The sequence below is a fragment of the Oryctolagus cuniculus genome, chromosome 10, assembly GCF_051225735.1.
Source record: "Oryctolagus cuniculus isolate XC-2025 breed Fujian yellow rabbit chromosome 10, ASM5122573v1, whole genome shotgun sequence".
Lineage (NCBI taxonomy): Eukaryota > Metazoa > Chordata > Mammalia > Lagomorpha > Leporidae > Oryctolagus > Oryctolagus cuniculus.
Window position 1 is genome coordinate 82,798,239 of NC_142876.1, and position 21,801 is coordinate 82,820,039.

Genomic DNA, 21,801 nt, shown 5'->3' on the forward strand with positions numbered 1-21,801 from the left:
CCCCGTCACTAAAATTGTAGTGACTCAAGAAAAAATGATTCATTAGACACTTACAACTTCTTGCCTCACTTAATTATCTGTATGATTTTAAATTACTGAAGAACCACAAAGATCTTTTCTTGCTAAAGAATTCTCAAATGATCCATATTTTTTTAAGTTTCAAAGATGTCCCCCCACACAGAAACACCCACACATCCAAAATTAAGTAACCATTAAAAGTGCTGCCATAATTCATAAATCATAAGAGAGGCAAAAAACTAATCTAAATTAGAAAGTTACATTTGGCAAACCATTCATCCTTTTTTTCACGTGTAACATAAAAACCAGTGATTATAAAGAGTTGAGGCTGTCTATTTTAATCACCTTAAACAAGGAAAGATGACTTTTAAGGTATCATTATTTAGTCTGTCTTTAAGCATCATTCCTATTGCTTTACTATGAAGACAAAAGCCCACATATCCTTCACATTGTTATGGTAATTTCCTATATCATTTCCAAAATAAAAACCTGATCTAGCCAAATATTAAATTATTGAAATTATGAATCTGTTCATCTACCGCCCATTTTACTCTGTTATGTAATTTTAAAATTCACTTTCCATTGATTGACTGTTTTAATCTTCCTTAACTGGTGAGTAACTGAAAATAAACAGTGCATTTCTAATACTATAAATATGAAAAATAGGGAGTACTTGGGGACTGCAGGCAAATGCATTAAAATCAGTCAGTTTTCTAGTTAACATTCTCATTCTGTTTATGTACAAACCCACCGCACTGAGGAGACAGATCACAAATCCACGCCTCACAAAAACGTTGTCTCCATCTCATGTTATGACAGCAGGAATTGGCCCAAATCTCTAAGCATTGCCCCTAAAGGACCCTGGCAGACTGGTGCCATCCAGGTGCCATCCACAATCTGAACAAGGGGAACAGCGCGTCCAATTCCACTCATCTGTCAGTGTGGTGGATTATTTCTTGAGAGACTGAAATTGCTGCTTGCCATTGGAACACCATCAATCTTACTGCAGAGGGGACAGGGAAGCTGGCTCTAAGAGGCTGGCCAGGGACACCCAGAGGGCCGGGGGCGGGGGGGGGGGGAGGGTTGTGGGGGAGGGGAGTGGCCTTTCCTAAGCAGGTGAGGAGGCAGCTGCAAAGTCTCACTCTCCCTCCATCCAGAGTTCTGAGTGACAGATTCGTCATTTCCCACATTTCCCGGATACTTGCTATGCACGCAGGGTTGCCTGCTCTGGCTTTATGAAAGAGGCGATTTTTCAAGCTTAGGCAAATGTGGTGAAGCTCAGTGTCTGCTGGCCTCTCATTTGTTCTCATCATGTCACTTGTTTTAACTGATCAGAGAAAATGAGATTATGTTTTTCCTTTTTGCTCATTTATCCAGCTATTTATTTATTTATTTATTTGCTCACTTAGGGGTGGACTGCCACAGATAACTGGCCCTGATTTCTCTCGTTTTCATACACATTTCATTAGTGTCCCTGAAGATTTAAGACCCACCAAGGAAAAACGTCACAACTCTCATCAAAGAAAGCATATTTTTATTCTGGAAATCAAAACAGAAGATTGCATTAAAGAGTCCGACTGAAATAATCTAGAATATTGCTCTGATCAAGATGTATCACTTTAATCTCTGCAGCTATTGTTGGAAACCCAAGAAAGTTGAATAAACTTATTACATAGAATCATTGGACTTTCAGTTTAATATCATTTTAATCTTTCTGCATCTAGAAGGGACTGTTTATGGCTTCCTTCGTTTCAGCAACAAAGTTGAGATGGGTCTCAAATGCATAAGCACTATGGGTTTAAAGTAGTGTCAGGTCTACAGTGGGTCAGCCATGCATGGCTGATAACAAGCAGATACTAAGGAAGACACTGGTGGAAATAGATAATTAAGTTCAATTTTGGTCAGCACAGGATGAGGTGCTTCTCAGTTAAGAATCAAGAGATTTTTTAGTAAGCCCTACGAAGACGTGAGTTTACTTATTAAAAGTAAAATAGTCATTATTCCCAACCAAAAAAAAAAATCCATGTATTAACTCATGAATAGAAACAACCTATGAGAAAGCTTATTGCACACTGCACTGTATCTATTTCACAATTATATGCATTGCATGCAAAATAAGACACACCCATTTGGTGATATATTGTAGCCATATACTACATGGTTTACAAAAGTAAAGGGCAAAGGCAAAAAAAAAATCGTCTTGGCTATGTGGCTTATTAGCTGTGTACATAGCAAAACTTCATTCATTCAGCACCCCTGACTTAGAGGTCTGCAGCCTGCTTTACTGGAGAACTACAGCCGTTCCTGTTCCTGACATTTAGCAAGAACTTGACAATCACAGCCACTTCTCACAAGTTCTTTTATTCACACCTTCACCCTCTCCCCCAAATTCAGGATGGGGAACTGGGCTCAGAGCAGCAAAATTACCCTTCGCAAGGTCATGTCACCAACGTTAGGTGACACAGAGACCTGGTGGTGGCCCAGCCTGAACTCTGCCATGCGCCCCTCACCACTTGTCACTCGCCAAGGCCATTTCTGGAGAGAGAGTTTGCAGTTCCAAGGCTCAGGCCCACGTACTGAGATAAGAAAGGTTTCCATAAATCAGGAAATGGTCACCTCATGCACAAACCGGGCCTCTCCCCGTCCCCCTACCCCCACCCCGTGGTCACCGCTCTGAGGGCAAAAATAAACCTTGCTGATGCCAGGGCTGTGTGTTCTCAGCCAAGTCACTCAGCCTCTCGGAACTTGTTTCCCGGGCCAAAGCGGGGAAGTGACACACCCACTGGCCCAGGGCTAACCCAAATAACGGGATTAACCCCGAAAGAAACTGGCCTATGGCTCCTGCCGCGACTAAAGCTTTTCACGACCCAGCCTATTGGGAACTACAACGAATACAGGTTTCGCCCGTTATCCGTATGGCCATGGAACCAGTGAAACTTTTACCAGAATACATTGGCGACTCGGTGATTGGAGGGAACGCGGAGACCGCCAAGTCCACGTTCGTTTCCCTCCACCTGGAAGCTCCGGGGTCTGGCGCCGGAGGCTGAAGCAGAGGCGGGCGGCGCGCGGAGGCGGAGCGGTTTCCATGCCCACCTGCTGGGGTACCCGCGCAGCCTCGTCTTCCCTCCCCGGCCCGGGGCGTGGACACCGTGGCTGCCGGGGCCCGGACGGAGGCAGTCCCTGGTCGAACCCCCACGCACGGCCGCCCCCGCCACGGCTCCGGCGCGGAGCAGCCTGGCGCGCCTGCCGGCAGCGCGGAGCGGACACGCCGTGGACAGGGATCCGGGCTGCTCCTCAGCCGAGCCTGCCTCTTGTCTGGAAGCAGAGCCTCAGAGGCTGTGCCAGCGGCGGCGGGGGTGTTGCGGGAGGGCTGTGCCAAGGAGCCGGGAGCCGCACAGCGGGAGGAAACCCGGCTCCCCAGGGGGAGGCCTGGCCGGGACTGGACACCGGGAGTCGCTCGGAACTGGGGGCGGTGGGGGTGAGGGGTAGGGGGTTCCAGGCGCGCCGCTGGTCCCGGACGCCAAGCTTGGGGATCGGAATGGCGGGCGGGGGTAGGGGTGATAGTGATGGGTGGAGTAGCCGGGAGGTGCAAAGGCTGAAGCTAAACAGAAACTGGCAGGAAACCTCCCCCTTTTCTGGGAGCGACACGAAGGAGAAAGCTGGACAGGTAACAGAAGCAGAGAAAGATCCCGATGGAAGACAGAGGCCACAGCAGGACAGGACTTGGAACGGAAAGACGCAGAAAGCAAAATGCATCCGAAACGGAGAATTCAATATAGGGAACATCAGAAAAGAATCAAGCAGGAGCCGTCTTGTCCTCGCAGCTGCTGGGGGGAGAGGAAAGAAAAGCCGCTGGAGAGAATGCAGGAAGAAGAGAAAGGAGAGGCGGCCCGTTAAACCAGCAGGGCATAGTAAGTGCCCTTTTCATTTGTTTTGCACTGACAACTTACTTGCCAAGTTTGTCAGAGCCTAACACTTTCCCGCAGTCCTTAGGCACATACTGAGATTATGGTCCAAAATGCACCCCAAGCACAGACAGGCAATGATGGTGGCTTTGCCTCCCTACAAATTCCTCAAGTTCTGAAAGTTACCCCACTTTTTTGCAGAATATTCTGCTATTGGCTAAAGCATCCCGGAACCGATGCCTTGGGCTTTTCAGGGATGGAGAAGTGGGTGGGGAGGACTGTAATAGAAATCCCTCCAAGGTATTTTGAGGCACACCCCTTCCCCCCAGAGCACCCAGCCAACAATATATCTGGGAATCCAAAGGCAAGCTGCCGGCGGCGGCGCCCAGCCACTTCCTGTCACTTGCATTCAACCATCTGTTAAGGAGACAGCGGTGAGACTGGCGGAAGCTGCAGCGGAGCCAGCTCCCCACTTACCTGGTCTGTGCAGGTGGTGCTGCTGGAACGTGTGCTGGAGAGACCCCTGGCAGAGCAGCAGTGCACAAGCACTTATCCACAAGTACAGGACCCACGACATCGCCGACACCATGGCCATCCTCTAAAGAAAACATTAGACAGAACAGGTTACCCCTGCCTCAAGCCCCAGCTCAGGAAGGAAGGAAGGGCTCAGACGTCATGTTCTTGATGACTTCTCGGGCTAGAATGAATGCTCAGCCGAGGTCATGCCACGAATCGGGGTGGAGAGAAAGCCCATTCCAGGAGGCGGTACATTGATTTTTCAAAATCTGGATCACAAAACTCCAAGGATCGCCAAAAGACAAAAATAAACTTTGGGACCCTTGATAGTTTTGGATCCCTGTATGCTGGCTAAAATTTCTATTTTATACAAGGTTCCTTATCGTTAACCCAGACAGTGGAAAGCTGCAAACTCCTATTCATTCTAACTTCATTGCGAGTCTGACATAAGCCTGGAAGGAAAGACTTTTTTTTTTTAATTCTACAGTCATGAATTTTTAATTGCAAGGCTGTCTTCTAAACTAAGTAATCAGTTCTCAGAGGCATGCTATCATCTCCTGATAGAGCCGATCCTTTTGGCTGGACTTAAAATTCAGAAGGCATTGTCTTGAGCCAGAATGAGTTCCAGAGGCAAGATCTATGCTTCTGTCCTAGAGTGAGCCACAATTTACAATACTGCTTTGCCTCCTCAGACTCTGTGGCAGCATTTTTTGCACGGTGTTGATGAATATGCATATACAGGTGGTGTGTGTATTTATGGATGAACATATACCTTTTCTCAGGCAGTGAAACTTTACCAGTTCTTAGCTGCACCTATGAGCATCTTAGCAGCCACAGAGGCTCAACTGCGCTCCATATTGTCCAATTCCTTAAACAACACCTTCTGCTGCATTTCCTATTGCCAAATTAATCAAACTTGAGGCATCATCCTTACCCAGCCAGTGGTAAGGAAGCATTTTCTACACAAGAATCCAGGCAACTACATGCTTTTCTCTTGGGTAGACAGAGAGCTTTAGAATCAAGACTGGGCTTTTCTGTCCCTTTCCACTGTCAAATCATCCCCCTTCAAGATTTTCAATTACACATCCGAAAGCTACGAGTCGCCTCCCAGCGTGGCTTCTTGATCCATGGAAACTGGTATTCTTGCGAAAGCTGTGATGTTCAGAAAGCAAAAATATACATTATATATGTACATCTGCACATAATACAGGGTAATTTGTGGGTTTTAGGAGAGCCTCATCATCTTTGAGAAGGGTTTAGGACTATAATAGACAAATGGTGACAACTACAATTAAGTGCAAAGTAGAAAAACATTATTTTCCACAGCATGGTGCCATTCAAGCCCCAGTCTGTGAGGGACCCCTTGCTTTCTAATTAGTTTCCCTGGCTACTGTTTACTTTTGTATACAACACACTTGGCTTCATTGTTTCCAGAGCTATCAGGATAACACACACATTTGCTACAACAGAGAGAAAAAGCAACACTCCTCCTGTGAATGCATTCTGCAACCTTTTCAGAACAACCCTACAGATTAGAAAAAAGTGTAGATTGACTGGGACATGCATTTACTATTTGTGAGTCACAGTTAAAATGCCCCGGGAATTATTAATCGAAACTTGAAAAAAATCCTATCCCGATCAAAACTGAACAGTTCTTCAGTGACTGCTTCCTCGTGTTCCTTTCCTCACCCACAAAGATCTTAGCACCCAAGAAGATTACTGTGATGTGGTGTTAGCAGTATGCCCCTCTCCCATTCCCCCTCCCCCTTTTTTTTTTAATTGCACTTTCTTTCATTCTTAGCCTTTGCTTCCGAGGCTCCTGCATTTGGCTGTCACAGCTCCTTCTCTGACCGGGAGGTTGTCTCAATGTTAATAAGTGTTCTCCCCAAATAATGTAGCCAGCCTTGCATAGTTCTCTGGGTTTCACTGAATCTGCTTTCTGCACCTCCAATCCGTAAAGAGACTTCTTACCTGAAAAATCCAGCCAAGAGAAGAGTACTCTATTAGTGTTCATTGGAAAGCTCTAACACTTTTTAAAATCCATCTGTGTCACCATTTGAGATTTACAAAAGAAAGAAAGAAAGAAAAAAAGCAGATTCCCAACAATCTTCTTTATCAGGATTTAAATATCTGTTTTCTTCTTGCGGTCCTATTTCCACAGTAAAGAAGACATCAGGTTCATTCAGACTGTATTGTCAGAAAAGGAGCCAGGGTTTCAGCGGTGGAAACCTTGTCATTTTCACCTTTAAATCATCTCCTGGCGTCACCTCTGCGTGCCGAGACCTTTGAAGTGGTGGTGAGAGAATGTGCAGTTTCTTGCTGGGAATCAGCTGAGTTACGGACAGACCGTCCCCACTCCAGAGCTTGCGGGGCAGAGTAAGGCAGTGCCGCGAAAAAGCAAGGCTGCTGAACGGTGCTGTAAGTAGCAGTAGTCTGTTTCAATACATCCCTCCTCTCTAAAGTATCACATGTCTTAAAGTGACATTACCCTCGATTACAGCACAGCGAATTGCAATACCTGCCCACAACTCTCCAATAAGTCAAGCAGTGCTTTAACCCTATATGGCCTGAGGGATTCTGTTCGAAGTTTTACTGATGCTGTTCATTTGCCAAAAGCATATAGAGAGGAAAGCGGAAACAAAATGGATTAAAACAAAAAACATCCTGCAAAATATTGATAGTGTGAATGGCGTTAGACTTCTAACAGTAAATAGGAAAGTGAAATAGAAGCCATTTCTTCTCTCTCAGTGTTCTTTGAGTCAGGAAGTTAAACAAAATTATTGTTAGGTTTATGCCAATTGCAGTCTGTTGGTTGTTTTGGCAGCTAAATCTGAGAATAAAGCAGGGCTACAATGAGGATGTTTATGTGCACAACCCCAATAAAAACCTACTGAGTTTCTGGAATGTGTTTCATAAATGAACACATATCATTTTCATCATTGGAGACTGAGTTTCAGTAAAGAAATATGCTCAAAGATCTTTTAAAAATTTTTTGCCCTCATTCAAATAGTATGCTGGGGTATGGAGGGGAAACACTCAGAAGTTCAGGATCTTTTTTTTTTTTCCCTAGTACTATGGTCTGAACCCTTTCTTCTTCAGAAGAATAGTGGGACTGTATCTGGGCTTCAGTGATGCATATAAGATGACCTAGTTTTCATTAAAATTTTTTTTATTATTTATTCGAGAGGCAGAGACAGATACAGAGAGATCTCATCCACCAGTCCACTCCCCAGCTGGGACTGGGTCACGCCAAATGGGGATCTGGGAACACAATCTAAGCCTCCCATGCAAGAGGCAGGAACCCAATTATTTGAGCCATTACTGCTGCAAACTAGGGTGCCCATTAGCAAGAAGCTGGTATTAGGAATTCAACCCAGGTCCTCTGAGGGAGGATGTGGGTAGTTTAACCACTGGGCTACACTCCAGCTCCTAGTTTCCATTGCTAGATTGCACTATAGCAGTTATCGGACATGCTCATTAAGTTGTTACATACATCACTTATGAAGCACCTACTATGTGCTAAGTTCTTGGGGCCTAAGGAGAAAACACAACAGATGTGATCTCCACTTGCCCCCTATCACAAATCGAACTGTTTCTTCTTTTGTGTTGTTTTTAAAATTGAAGTACTATTTATAATTTTTCTTCCCGGAACACTTCTCAAAATTCCTCAACGTACTCTCTTGCCTTTTGCAGGTGTTAAAAAGAAGGTTTGATTCTGCTGCCTCTGTGGAAGCCATTGTCTTCTCCTGTGACACAGAGTAAGAGGGTGAAGGATCCTTCAGACTATCCTGGCTTTCCTGCTGGGCTTTCTCCTGCACAAAACACACATCGGAACTCTTCATATTGAAGCAATAGTTTACCACTAACCAGATTTCAAAACAACAGTGGTGGCCGGTGCCACAGCTCAATAGGCTAATCCTCTGCCTGTGGCACCAGCACCCTGGGTTCTAGTCCCGGTCGGGGTGCCAGATTCTGTCCTGGTTGCTTCTCTTCCAGTCCAGCGCTCTGCTGTGGCCCGGGAAGGCAATGGAGGATGGCCCAAGTGCTTGGGTCCCTGCACCTGCACGGTAGACCAGGAGAAGAACCTGGCTCCTGGCTTCAGATCAGTGCGGTGTACCGGCCGCAGCGGCCATTGGGGGGTGAAGCAACAGAAAAAGGAAGACCTTTCTCTATCTCTCTCTCTCTCTCTGTCCACTCTACCTGTCCAAAAACAAACAAACAAACAAACAAAAAACTAGTGGCTATATATCTTACAGTCAAAGATGAGAATGCCTAAGTTATAACTGATATAGGATGACTTCATGGTTTGTTATTGTTGGATTAGTGAGTACGCACAGAACTAATCATTCTGTGGTATCAAGACAAGAAGATCCATAGCAGCAACACCTAATGTTCATTAAAACTCCACTTTGGGCTGGACTTATCCTATAGTACGCTTTATAAAATGTAATTTGATTCTTTTTACTAATGCCATAAGATAGCTATTAGTATCTCCATTTTATAAATAGGCAATGAGAGGAAATAGGAAAGTTAAAGAATTTGCTCAAAGTAATACACTATTAAATGATACAGCAGGTTTCCAATCCAAATGATCTGGCTCAAGAACCCGTCTCTTAAATCCACAGATCAAATACTTCATGGAAAAATAATGATTAAAAAACAGTGCATTTTCTTGTTTAATATAAGATACTCTGAAAAAAAATATGAGTTACCCACTCTAGAGGTATAATTTATGTGATGCATTTGAAATATGGAAGTGTGTAAGAAATTCTTTGCCCAACACTGCTTTTGGTTGTGTTTTGGTGTGATAATGAATTAAAATTAAAGAAAGCTCACATTTACCACTAACAGTTACCATTTTTAAAAACTAAAACCAGATTTGGAGGCAAGATGGCGGAATAGGAAGGGAGCACACTGATAGTCCGGGGAGAGACAGTTTAATAAAAGTGGAGATACTGCAGGTTCAAGGAAGAGTAGGGGAAGAAACAGCAGAAGAAACTCTTCCGGAGCGAGTGATTCACAGTGGACCTGTGTGGAGAGCGTGGGAGCCCACAGTTCGGGACACCAGTGGCAGACTCAACACACGTCAGCGCTGGAACGCGAGGTGAGCCGAACCTCAATAGCCCGAGACACCGGCAGGCAAGCGGAAACAGGAGACTAGAGGGAACGACCCCGGGGGGAAAAGTTCACCAGGCTAACTAGAAAAGAGAGAGAGAGAAAAAAAAAAAAAGTGACTGATACAACTGTTGATGAGCAACTTGATATGTTATCCCTCTTAGTATTTTTTTTGTTTGTTCTACTTAATACTTTTGGTTGAATACTGTAATCAATACACAATTCTTCTTAAGTGCTGAAACTTAACTGAAAAGTGATCACTGTTAAATATAAGAGTGGGAATAAGAGAGGGAAGAGATGTGCAATTCGGGACATGCTCAGGCTGACTTGCCTCAAACGACGGTGGAGTTAGAAACATACCAGGGGATTCCAATTCAATCCCATCAAGGTGGCATGTACCAATGCCATCTCACTAGTCCCAGTGATCAATTTCTGTTCACAATTTATCATAGTGATAGGACTAAGAACCAAAGGGATCACATAAACAAGAATAGTGTCTGCAAATACTAGCTGATAGAATAAAAAAGAGAGAGAATGATCCAACACGGGAAGTGAGTTACACAGCAGACCCATAGAATGGCAGATGTCCTAAACAGCACTCTGGCCTCAGAATCAACCCTTAAGGCATGCGTATCCGGCTGAAAAGCCCATGAGAGTATTTCAGGCATGGAAAGCCAAGACACTCTGAGAAATAAATAAATAAATAAATGATCTCCGCGAGTGAGATCCCAGTGGAAAGAACGGGTCATCAAAGAAGGAGGTACCTTTCTCTGAAGGGAGGAAAGAACTTCCACTTTGACCATGGCCTTGTCTAAATATGATCAGAGTCAGTGAACTCAGGGGGCTTCCATAGCCTTGGAAACTCATGACAAGAGCCTAGGGTGATTACTGATGCCATAAACAGGAGTGTCAATTTGTCAAGTCAACAACAGGAGTCACTGTGCACTTACTCCTCATGTAGGATCTTTGTCCTTAGTGTGCTGTATATTGAAATTTAATGCTATAACTAGTACTCAAACAGTATTTTTCACTTTATGTTTCTGTGTGGGAGCAAACTGTTGAAATCTTTACTTAATATATGCTAAACTGACCTTCTGTATATAAAGAGAAACGAAAATGAATCTTGATGTGAATGGAAGGGGAGAGGGAGTGGGAAAGGGGAGGGTTGCAGGTGGGAGGGACGTTATGGTGGGGAAGCCATTGTAATCCATAAGCTGTACTTTGGAAATTTATATTCATTAAATAAAAGTTTAAAAAAAAAAACTAAAACCATGGGGCCAGCATTGTGGCACACTGGGTTAAGCTGCTGCCTGCTGGGCCAGCATCCCATATGGGCAATGGTTTGAGTTCTGGCTGTTCTACTTCCAATCCAGATCCCTGCTAAGGTGCCTGGGAAAGCATCAATGGATGGCCCAAGCACTTGGATCCCTGCAGCCACATGGGAAATCCTGAAGAAGCTCCTGGCTTCAAGCTGGCCCAGCCTAGGCCCATTTGGGGAGTGAACCAGCAGATGGAGGATCTTCCCACCTCCCGTGTGTGTGTGTGTGAGTGTGTGTATAACTCTGCCTTTCAAATAAATAGAATAAAAATCTAAAGAAACTAAAACCATCATACATTCCATTTCTAGAGGTCAGACTAAGAGTCAAGATAGTTACTTGTCTACAATTGAATTTAACATACTTCGAGCAACAGCTAATGGGTTACGTTCAAGGCAATCAGACAGGTATTACTGAAAATTAAAAGGAAAAAAGACTGGAAAAAAAGATTTGTCTTTAGTGACATTCTACACGTGCATGTGATAAAACAAAAATATCAATATAATTCTATTTTTCTCCTGCCAAACACCTTACAGTGTATTGCATTGTAACCAATGATCATTTGTTCTTTAATGTAACCATGAAGAGCTGATTGATGTATAAGAACATCTAGACCTTTCTCCAGCTCAGATCAAAACTACTCTCATACCTTTTGTAGAAGTTGGGCCTTTCTATCTTCTGACAATTGTTAGATTACAATTTCTGATTCACTGATGGTTGGGTGGATCATAAAGTTCTTGACCAATGAGAAGTCAGTAGAACTGATGGTGTCACTGGAACATTTCATCATTGGAGTGACATCCTCCAGATCTCTGTTTGCTTCTGGAACAGGGACTAGCTACATTGATACTGGACCCTTGAGTGCCTAAGATGAACAGAGCCCCGCTCCCCTTCCTGTGCCAACCCAGGATAGATGCACACAGTGAATAAGAAAGAGTTTGTTGTTTAAGCAATTGAGACTTCGGAGTTATTTGTTATTGTAGCACAACCTAATCGGTCCTGCCTAATGAAGACTTTAACCTGTGTTATTCATTTATTAACTGAATTTTTCTGCTGTATGCATGGTTGGAACCCATGAGATGACAGTAGTAAACATATTAAAGTTCCTGTTTTCAAAGAGCATGCTACAGTAGAAATCCAGTGGAGATTTTTTTGGTTTTGGCAGTGATAAACCCAAAGCCTTGATTATCACAGCTGGAACCCCTTAGGGTTCTTGTGATCCAGGAGTTACAAATTGATCACTCATAGACTTCAAGATCATGTGCCACACAGTGTCTGGAAGACAAAAGTCTACAGCACCATTGCTTCCCAGCATCCAGTTTCACAAAGTCAGGACACTTCAAGCATTTTGGTGTTCAGAATGTGCTCCAGGCTAAACCAAAGACACACGTTTTAAAGAGAGTAGATTATATGTATTTGCACATTTGTGTATATCAAAAGAAGAAAGAAAATCATATCCACTGGAACTCTCACAAAGAAACCCATATTTATTCAGAAGGAAGGCCTCATGAGAGCGGGGGTGGGGGTGGAATTGAAACCCTCAGAATACTTCAGTAACTAAGAATATTCAGCCACGTGCACTGCATAATAAAAGTGGGAACAGGGCACTAGAGGACAGAGGACAGAGTGCAGTGGAAATCTAGAGAGAGAAAGACAACGGTGGAGGCCAAGAGGTGGAGAAAGGACAACACAGCAGAAGCTGAGGAAGAGAAAGACCAAGATCAGGAACGTTTGATGGGGCTTTATTGGTGGAAAATTACGTATGCCGTCCCATACTGTGACTGTGTCTCCACAAATGATTATAGAAGTCTTTTCTGGGGTGATTAATGTCCCTGGGAAACACATTGAAGGGGGCGAATCCTGCATCCAGGCCACAAGCACCACCACATACTTACTCAAGGGTAGAGAATCCCTCACTCCCCTGAGGACCACTCTTTTCATTTCTTGTCACTTATACTGCAAACTGTCCTTAGTTCACTTTAAGATCAGGCCAATTAATAATTGAGCTAATTTTAATTCACAAATGTGCAGAAAAGAAAATGTGACACATGCAAAATTTTATGTCTATGCATATTTCTAAATTGAAAAACAACTAAAATGGAATTTAAATAAATTACATCTGGACTGAGAAACATGCCAAGTTTCAGTCCAATGCAAATTAAAGTGGTTTAGATGTACACCATTTAAAAACCATTCTAAGTATTTCTTGAAATAACACATTTTGGTTGTGATTTCACATCCCTGGTAACTTTCTTGATCCTTTTAAATTGGTTAATGAAAGTGGAGGCACGAATCAAAGCCTGACTAGGATGGCCACCTATCTCTACTCGATCTGCCTGGTAGCACTGTAGCCCAGTTTCTGTTTCCTGTAATCACTGGGGCTACACATCAGTCAATTAACAATGTCTGAAAGATCTGATCATGTGAAGGCAACATACCTTTCCTTCTTGACTCAGAGTTGATTTGACCCATTATTTCTCCCTGAGCCCAATTTTCCAAGTTATTTGTATTATTTCGATTTTTTTTCCTAGAATGCCACTTGAAGTTTTCCCATCACATGACATTTAACTAGAGTCCTAGTATGTGTCCTATACCAGATATATAGCAGCATCCCTAGCTTTTCCATTGTACTTTTGGAATAAATAAATAAATAAGTAAATAAAAAAGTATATATAAACCTGCTTGTTTCTATATCTTATCTTGCTTCAAAATATGTTCAAACAGATAAAGCACAAAAAGAGAATATGAGTTCATCACGTGATGATGATGCTACTATATTCATACGTACTTGTGGGGAGGGTAAGGGAGTGGCCTTTCTACATACCAAACACTAGCCCAAGTTTTCATATGCAGTTACTCATTTGCTACTCACCAAGTCCTAATAGCTTCATATTACAATGATGTCCATTTTGTGAGTGAAAACATGAATTTCAGAGAAATTGAGCTATAGAACTAATGTCATTCATACCTGTACATGAAGGTTAAAGAACTGTAATTCAGGCTCATTTCCGATTCCCAGAGCTTCAGCTCTAAGAAGACAAATTCTAGGCAAACAATATTTCTAAGAAACAGTAAATCTTAGAGCATAACTGTAATACAAACAATCAAGTTGGTAAAGCAAGATGCACAAGATACAAAACTAGCACGTGAAATGCAAGTCCTGAAGTGATGCAGGAAAAACACTGTTTGAATTCTAAGTTTCCCAGCAGTAGTGGTAAAGAAGGGAACAATCCTTTCTTAAAAACCCAAAGCATCCTTAAGGTTTTGATCAGAGCTAAATTAACAGCCTCAACAGAAAACAAAAAAATTCCCCCAACTACTGTTGAATTAGAATTAAACATCTTTGATAGTAAGAGAGAATGAGCAGAGTAAATCAGAGGGATAAATTATCTTTTATAAAACTAGTGATACTTGATTCTGTTATTTGAATCAGGATATGTGGGGCAGAATTTTCAGTAACTGTTAGAAAAAGGAAATGGCAGCCAAAATTTTTCTTAGGCTGAAAGAAAAGATAACCTTCACGTGAGAGTCTCATTTTTCACCTCCACCAGCCTATCTCTACAATTACTTTATCAACTATAATTCCTCATTGCTTATCTTGTCTGTCTTCCAGGCAGAAGAAAAAAGAGAAGAAGGTCATTTCTTTTGTTCTTTCACTTCTCATCTCTTTATTCTCCCTTTAGGACAAAAAGAAAGTTGAAATCACAACAGTGTCATCTCTTTCTCTCTAATTAAAGTAATGAATACACTGCTATGTTAGAAACCAAGTCATCTCTTAATTAAAGGGATATGAACACATACACACATAAAAAGCATGAAAATTATTGTAATATTATCATCTTTGGCTTATAAAATTCTCAGATTCATAGCTGTTATCAAAATCCTTTTTTGATTTGAGAAATGATTTTTATCCACCCAACGGTTTGGGTTAGAAATGGAAATCCCTTCCTATCTCCCTCTCCCTGGATGTCCACATCCAGGAATAACTTCCAGTCAATTCTACTCTCTGTCAGTGCTTCAAATCAGTCCATTTTCTCCCTCTCCATTCAAACATCCTTACCCAGGATATCTTCATCTTTTACTATGAACTATGGCAACACTTCAGTTAAAAGAAAAACTGAAACAACTTAACTTGAGCAGTATTTAGCAAGAAAGGGGCTGTAGAACTGGACAACACTACAGACCCTATCTGGATGGTTCCAAATTGACCATCACCACCACCATCACATAGCAGGTTGTGAATCTACCCAGAAAACAGGAAGTAACATGCAGAAACAACCTGAATAACTTCAATTGGCATCTATCTTACACAGGTGTGTTATGATGAGACATTTGCCTTATTTGGACATGGTCTGATCAATTGGCAGCCTGTGACCCACTGAAGCTTGAGTATGTGATTGCCTGAGACTTAGTTGCTTGGGTAAGAGGGGATACTCTTAGATTAGATTACACCTGGTTTATGTATAAAGCTAGTTCACTGTGTAGAGAGGCTGATTTAGGCCAAGTGTAATCACAGAGCCTAGTTGAGATCAAACTTATTTCAGTTTGATATTTTCCTAACTTCTCTCAGAGTGTACAGCTCCCACTCATGTCTTCTCTACTCTGCAGCCAGATGGGACATGTTTGCAACGCATGATGATCATATCATGTCACTTCTGATATTTAAAATTTTTCAATGGTTTCCCATTGAGCGTAAAGCAAAGTCCCAATTCATGACCACAGTCGACAAGGCCCTCTGCATAGCTGGCCCCTCCCTATCTTATTCTCTAGCTTCATCGCTTGCCCACACTCTTCTTCTCCACTCTACTACACTCCTCTCTTGGGTCCTTGAAGGGGACAGGGAAACTTTGCCTCATAATCCTTTTCTGCCACTCCAGACTAGACCAGGCTACCACACTTTATATTCTTGTAGCCCTTGGGATATAAATGCTATCGCCATAACTAGCACCGTAATAGCTATTTCTGAAATCATTTGCTTAAATGTCTGCTTTATCTTCTTTTAGAATCAGCATGAGGGTAAGGAGAATAAGTCATTTGCCCCTCGTTGACTCCATTACCTTGATTATGGGAAAAGACAACACTGTTAGGCTTAGAGCTGCAGCAGTGCCCTGCCCCTAACTCAAAACTACACCAAGTTTTTCTGAGATAAATGCATGGAGTGAAGGAGGTATGGTACATAAAGGAAAATTAAGATAATAAGGATAGGCCTGCGCCGCAGTCCAATAGGCTAATCCCCCGCCTGTGGCACCGGCAATCCAGGGCTCTAGTCCTGGTCGGGGCGCCAGATTCTGTCCCGGTTGCCCCCCTTCCAGTCCAGCTCTCTGCTGTGGCCTGGGAAGGCAGTGGAGGATGGCCCAAGTCCTTGGGCCCTGCACCTGCATGGGACACCAGGAGAAGCACCTGGCTTCTGGCTTCGGATCAGCAAGGTGTACCGGCTGCAGCACATTGGCCGCAGTGGCCATTGCGGGGTGAACCAATGGAAAAGGAAGACCTTTTTCTCTGTCTCTCTCACTGTCCACTCTGCCTGTCAAAAATAAAAAAAAAAGATGATAAGGATAAAAGGGAGTCATGGAGTTAACTATAGTGCAATATTTTCCATATGTACTTTTAGGACTAAAGTACTTTGATAGTTTTACATTATTTCTCCCAATAAAAATATATTCATTTTTTGAAAGATAGAAAACTCAAAACTCAGATAGAATATTTAAAAGTCATCTGTAATCTATTATACAAAACCTACAGTATTCACATTTCTAAACATTTTTATTTTTAACTGATATATAAAAATGTACATATTTATGGGATAACATATGATGTCTTGATAGGAGTGTACATTATGCAATGTTATATTTGGGGTAAACATAACTATCTCCTCAGATATGTGTCATCTCTATTTGGTGAAAACATTCAAAATCTCCTCTTCTGGCCGGCGCCGCGGCTCACTAGGCTAATCCTCCGCCTTGCGGTGCCGGCACACCGGGTTCTAGTCCCGGTCGGGGCGCTGGATTCTGTCCCGGTTGCCCCTCTTCCAGGCCAGCTCTCTGCTGTGGCCAGGGAGTGCAGTGGAGGATGGCCCAAGTGCTTGGGCCCTGCACCCCATGGGAGACCAGGATAAGTACCTGGCTCCTGCCTTCGGATCAGCGTGGTGCACTGGCCGCAGCGTGCTGCCGCGGCAGCCATTGGAGGGTGAACCAACAGCAAGGGAAGACCTTTCTCTCTGTCTCTCTCTCTCACTGTCCACTCTGCCTGTCAAAAAAAAAAAAATCTCTTCTAGCTTTTCTTCTGCTATATAGTACATTATCATCATCTTGTTACTCCACTGTGTGATAGAACCGCAGAACTTCTTTATCTAACTGAATATCCATTAATCAACCTTTCCCACTCTTTGTCCCTACTCTGCCTCAGTGCTGTTCTACACCCAGCTTCCATGAGACCATTTTCTTCAGATTCCACATGTGGGTAAAATCATTAGGTGCCTGTATTTCTTTGTCTCATTATCATGTTGTCCATGTTGTCACAAGCAACAGCATTTCATGTTTTTGGTTATTGAAAGGTATTCCATTGTGTATATACACCATATTTTGCTTATTCATCAGTTGATGAACACTTGGATTATTTCCATTTCTTGACGATTATGAATAGGAATGTAATAAACATGTACTACAGATGTCTCTCGGACAGACTAATTTCATTTCCTTTGGATATGAATTCAATAATAGGATTGCTGAATCATGTGGTAGTTCTGTTTTTTAAGTTTTTGAGGATCCTCCACACTATTCTCCACAATAGCTGGGCAAACTTACATTCCTACCAATGCTACCCAAAGGTTCCCTTTATCCACATCCTCCCCAGCACTTGTTAACTTTTGTCTTTTTGGTATTAGCCATTCAAACTGGAATGAACTAATATCTCATTATGTTTTTGATATGCATCTCCCTGATGATTGCCATGCCGAATATTTTTCTGTGGTTTTGGTTATTTGTAAGTTTGTTTTTGAAAAATGTCTATTCAAATCTAGTGCCCATTTTATAATTTGTTCCTGTGCTATTGAGTTGGGTTTCTTATATATTCTTGTTATTAACATCTTTTCAGATGTATAGTTTATAAATATCTTCTCTCATTCTGTAGGTTGTCTCCTCAATCATTGATTATTTCCTTTCTTATGTGACATTATTAGTTTGATGAAATGTCATATGTCTGTTTTTGCTTTTGTTTCCTGTGCTTTTAGGGTCTTAGCCTCAAAATCCTTGTCCATTCAAATGTCCTTAAGCATTTCTCTTTTGTTTTCTTCTAATAGTTTCATAGTCTCATGTCTTATATCTAGGACTTTAATCCATTTGGAGTTGATTTTTTACATTATCAGAGATGGTGGTGTGTCTCATTTTAGTCGTCTGCATTTGGATATCCAATTTTTCCAGCACCATTCATGGAGAAGACTGTCCTTTTTCCAAGGCATGTTCTTGACATCTTTGTCAGGGATCAGTTGACTGTAGATATATGCATGGATTTACTTCTAAGCTCTTTATCCAGTGAGGTTTCTACCTTCTGGTATTTTCTTCCAATTTGTTCATTTTTTTAAAGATGTATTTATTTATTTGAAACTCAGAGTTACACCAAGAGAGGAGGAGAGGCAGAGAGAGAGAGAGAGAGGTCTTCCATCTGCAGGTTCACTCCCCATTTGGCTGCAACAGTCGAGCTGTGCTGATCTGAAGCCAGGAGCCAGGAGCTTCCTCTGGGTCTCTCACACAGGTGCAGGAGCCCAAGGATTTGGGCCATCTTCTACTGTTTTCCCAGGCCATAGCAGAGAGCTGCTATTGGAAGTGGAGCAGCTGGGACTCGAATCAGCACCCATATGGGATGCTGGCACTGGAGGCGGCTGCTTTACCTGTTATGTCACAGTGCCAGCCCCTTTTCTTCCAACTTGCACTATTTCTTTCTCTTACTTTAAATAGCTCATTTTTGTGTATGTTGTAGGAGAGGTATTGTGATAAACTCTCTCAGTTTTTGTTTGGGAATGTCTTTACCACACCTTCATATCTAAATGATAGCTTTTCTGGGTACAGTGTTCTAGGTTGGCAGTTTGCTTCTTCCAGTATTGTGAAAAATCTCATCCTACTTTCTATGTTTCTGCCAATAATTCTTTCAGTCAAGCACACTGGGAAACCTTTTATGTGTTGTTTCTTTTTCGTTTTCTTTTGTTCCCTGCAGCTTGGGGAATCCTCTCTATCTAACTTTGAAGAGCTTCATTTTAATGTCTCAGGGTAGACTTGCATGAGTTGATCTGACTGATGACACGTGATTTTCCTGTGTCTAGGTAGTTATACCTTTCTCTAAGTTTGGGACATTTTCTATTATTATATCTTTGAATATGCTTTCTACACCCACTGGCATTCTCAAGTCCCTCTTAAATCTAAATAACTCAGATATTTGCTCTTTTCATGCTGACCCAAAGTTCCCACAAGCATTCTTCATTCCCATTATTCATACGTCAGTGTGTGCACTCCTAACATGTTCCAAAATATGCCTATTTAGTATTGCTACTTTTAAAACAATTGTGCTTTAACATAAATTGTAGTATGATTTTCTTTTTTCTTTCTTTCTTTTTTTTTTTTTTAACAGGCAGAGTGGACAGTGAGAGAGAGAGACAGAGAGAAAAGTCTTCCTTTGCAGTTGGTTCACCCTCCAATGGCCGCCGCAGCTGGCGCGCCGTGCTGATCCGATGGCAGGAGCCAGGTACTTCTCCTGGTCTCCCATGGGGTGCAGGACCCAAGCACTTGGGCCATCCTCCACTGCACTCCCTGACCACAGCAGAGAGCTGGCCTGGAAGAGGGGCAACCGGGACAGAATCCGGCGCCCTGACCGGGACTAGAACTCCGTGTGCCGGCGCCGCAAGGTGGAGGATTAGCCTAGTGAGCTGCGGTGCCGGCCTGTAGTATGATTTTCTTTCTCAAAATGCAATGTCTTCTATTCCATTTGTGGTGCCCTTAGTCTACTTAAATAACCTAAAGAACTTTTATTTCTCTAATATTCCTCATCCATTTGTTGTGTAAAGATTTTGTTGATCTTACTTTTCTCACAGTAAAGCTTTTGCTTAAGCAAGATGTAAAATTAACAACAGGAGTGCTTTTGCTTTTTTCTATAGGTTCCTATATTTACCAGTGGTTAAATACAACAAAAAATACAAATCTCTTTTCCATGATGTGGGAATAAACCCTATTTTCTTCATGCCTTAGGTTTGTGTCTAATTTGTTTTCAAATATATTTTCCTTCTGGTTTTTGTCTTACTAACAATACTGCTGCTTATATAATATCTTCTTTGAATTTTAATTATGATAAAAATACAAACTCTAAAAAAGTAAAACAAACAGAAACATGAAATATACATATTTTAATCCATATATCCTTGGGTTTTCGTTCCTTTGTTTTTATTTATTTATTTATGTTGGATTCTGGTGTCAGACTGCTTGAACCTCTATTTTCAATTCCATGTCTTACTAATTATTAGAATCTATACTATAAAGTTTTAATTTAAATTTGACTATGTAAGAATTTTTTCTAAGAATTTTAAATGTTTTCCTGTCTGTCTATGCCTTTGCAAATCCAGCTCTTTCTGTATAAGACATCTTTATCCCTCCTTCTACTGACACTTAACATTCTCCTTCCCCTTCTTTATCCTAACTCAACTCACCTTTTTAGATTTCATTTTTGTATGTCATTCATGGAGTTTTGGTTTGCCTCTGAAGTATAGATTTACATCCCTCTCCACATTTCCATAACATGCAATGCCAACCCTTGCATTTGTTATATAACATCTACGATTCTGGGCCATACATGTCTATGATCTATTAGATAGACTATCCTTTATCTCCACATCACCACACCAAGCACCATGCCCTTCAGTTTCTCAGACATATTAGACATTTCTTGACTCAAAGCTACTGCCCTGTCTGTTCTTTCTGGGACATCCCTTCATCCTATTCTTCGTCCAAGTAGCTTTTTATCCCTCTGGTTTTCAGGCAGATTTTTCCCTGACCTTATTCCCTGTTTGAAAACATGCAATCATTCTCCAGTGCACAGAATATAGTATCTTATTTTGTAAAGCCATAGACCACAAGAATCAGCATGAACAGACATCTGTCCATTTGTTCAACCTAACATCATTCCACTCCTCCCAACTTATTTGCATGCTTAGCATGCTCCAGTCACTTAGGTCTTCTTTCAGTCATTCATTCAGCGATTCATTCATCCAGTAAGTATTCATTCAATAAAGAATATACAGAGGGGGCTGGCACTGTGGCATAGCCTGTAAAGCCACTGCCTGCAGTGTTGGCATCCTGTATGGGTGCTGGTTAGAGTCCCGGCTACTCCACTTCTGATCCAGCTCTCTGCTATGGCCTAGGAAAGCAGTAGAAGACGGCCCAAGTCCTTGGGCCCCTGCACCCCCGTGGGAGACCCGGAGGAAGCTCCTGGCTCCTAGCTCCTGGCTTTGGATTGGCGCAGCTCCAGTCATTGCAGCCATTTGGGGAGTGAAGCATGTGGAAGACTTTTTTCTCTCTCTCTCTCTCTGCCTGTGCCTTTGCCTTTCTGTAACTCTGCCTTTCAAATAAATAAACAAATCTTTAAAAAATGAAAAAAAATATATACAGAAACCAGGTTACAAAACCTAGGGTAGAAGATAATCATCCCCTTCTTCATACATACTAATCGCTTTCTAAATTCAGGGCATTTGTACAAGCAAAAAGCTCCTGTTTTATTCATCACTGTTCATACTCTTTGTCTAGCCATTTACCTGGCACATAGTAGGTGTTCAATCAATATTTATAGAACATATGAATAAATGAATGTGTGAATGAGTGAACACAGTCACTGTTCGTTGATTCATGTACTAGGTGTTTTATGAATTTGCAGAAAGATTCCAAGCAAGCGGTTGG

General features: G+C 42.1%; 1 protein-coding gene and 1 long non-coding RNA gene across 3 annotated transcripts in view; one reads left to right on the forward strand and one right to left on the reverse strand.

Annotated features, from left to right (window-relative positions):
* Positions 1–6,895, reverse strand: part of TAFA1 (TAFA chemokine like family member 1) — a 566,674-nt gene extending 559,779 nt beyond the window's left edge. The window contains exons 1-2 of one of the 2 annotated variants that reach the window (XM_002713298.6): positions 6,411–6,895; positions 4,401–4,521 (exon numbers count right to left, since the gene is read on the reverse strand). In XM_002713298.6, coding sequence (XP_002713344.1) covers positions 4,401–4,518 — 118 coding nt within the window. In that variant the 5' untranslated portion in view covers positions 4,519–4,521; positions 6,411–6,895. The remainder of the gene's footprint in view (positions 1–4,400; positions 4,522–6,410) is intronic. The other variant, XM_051852227.3, reaches the window with a different exon arrangement.
* LOC149124316 (uncharacterized) lies at positions 6,733–11,101 on the forward strand. Its single transcript, XR_016214225.1, has 3 exons — positions 6,733–6,857; positions 8,133–9,543; positions 10,928–11,101. It is a non-coding gene; the product is annotated as an uncharacterized LOC149124316 (long non-coding RNA).
* Positions 11,102–21,801: the final 10,700 nt, after the last annotated feature.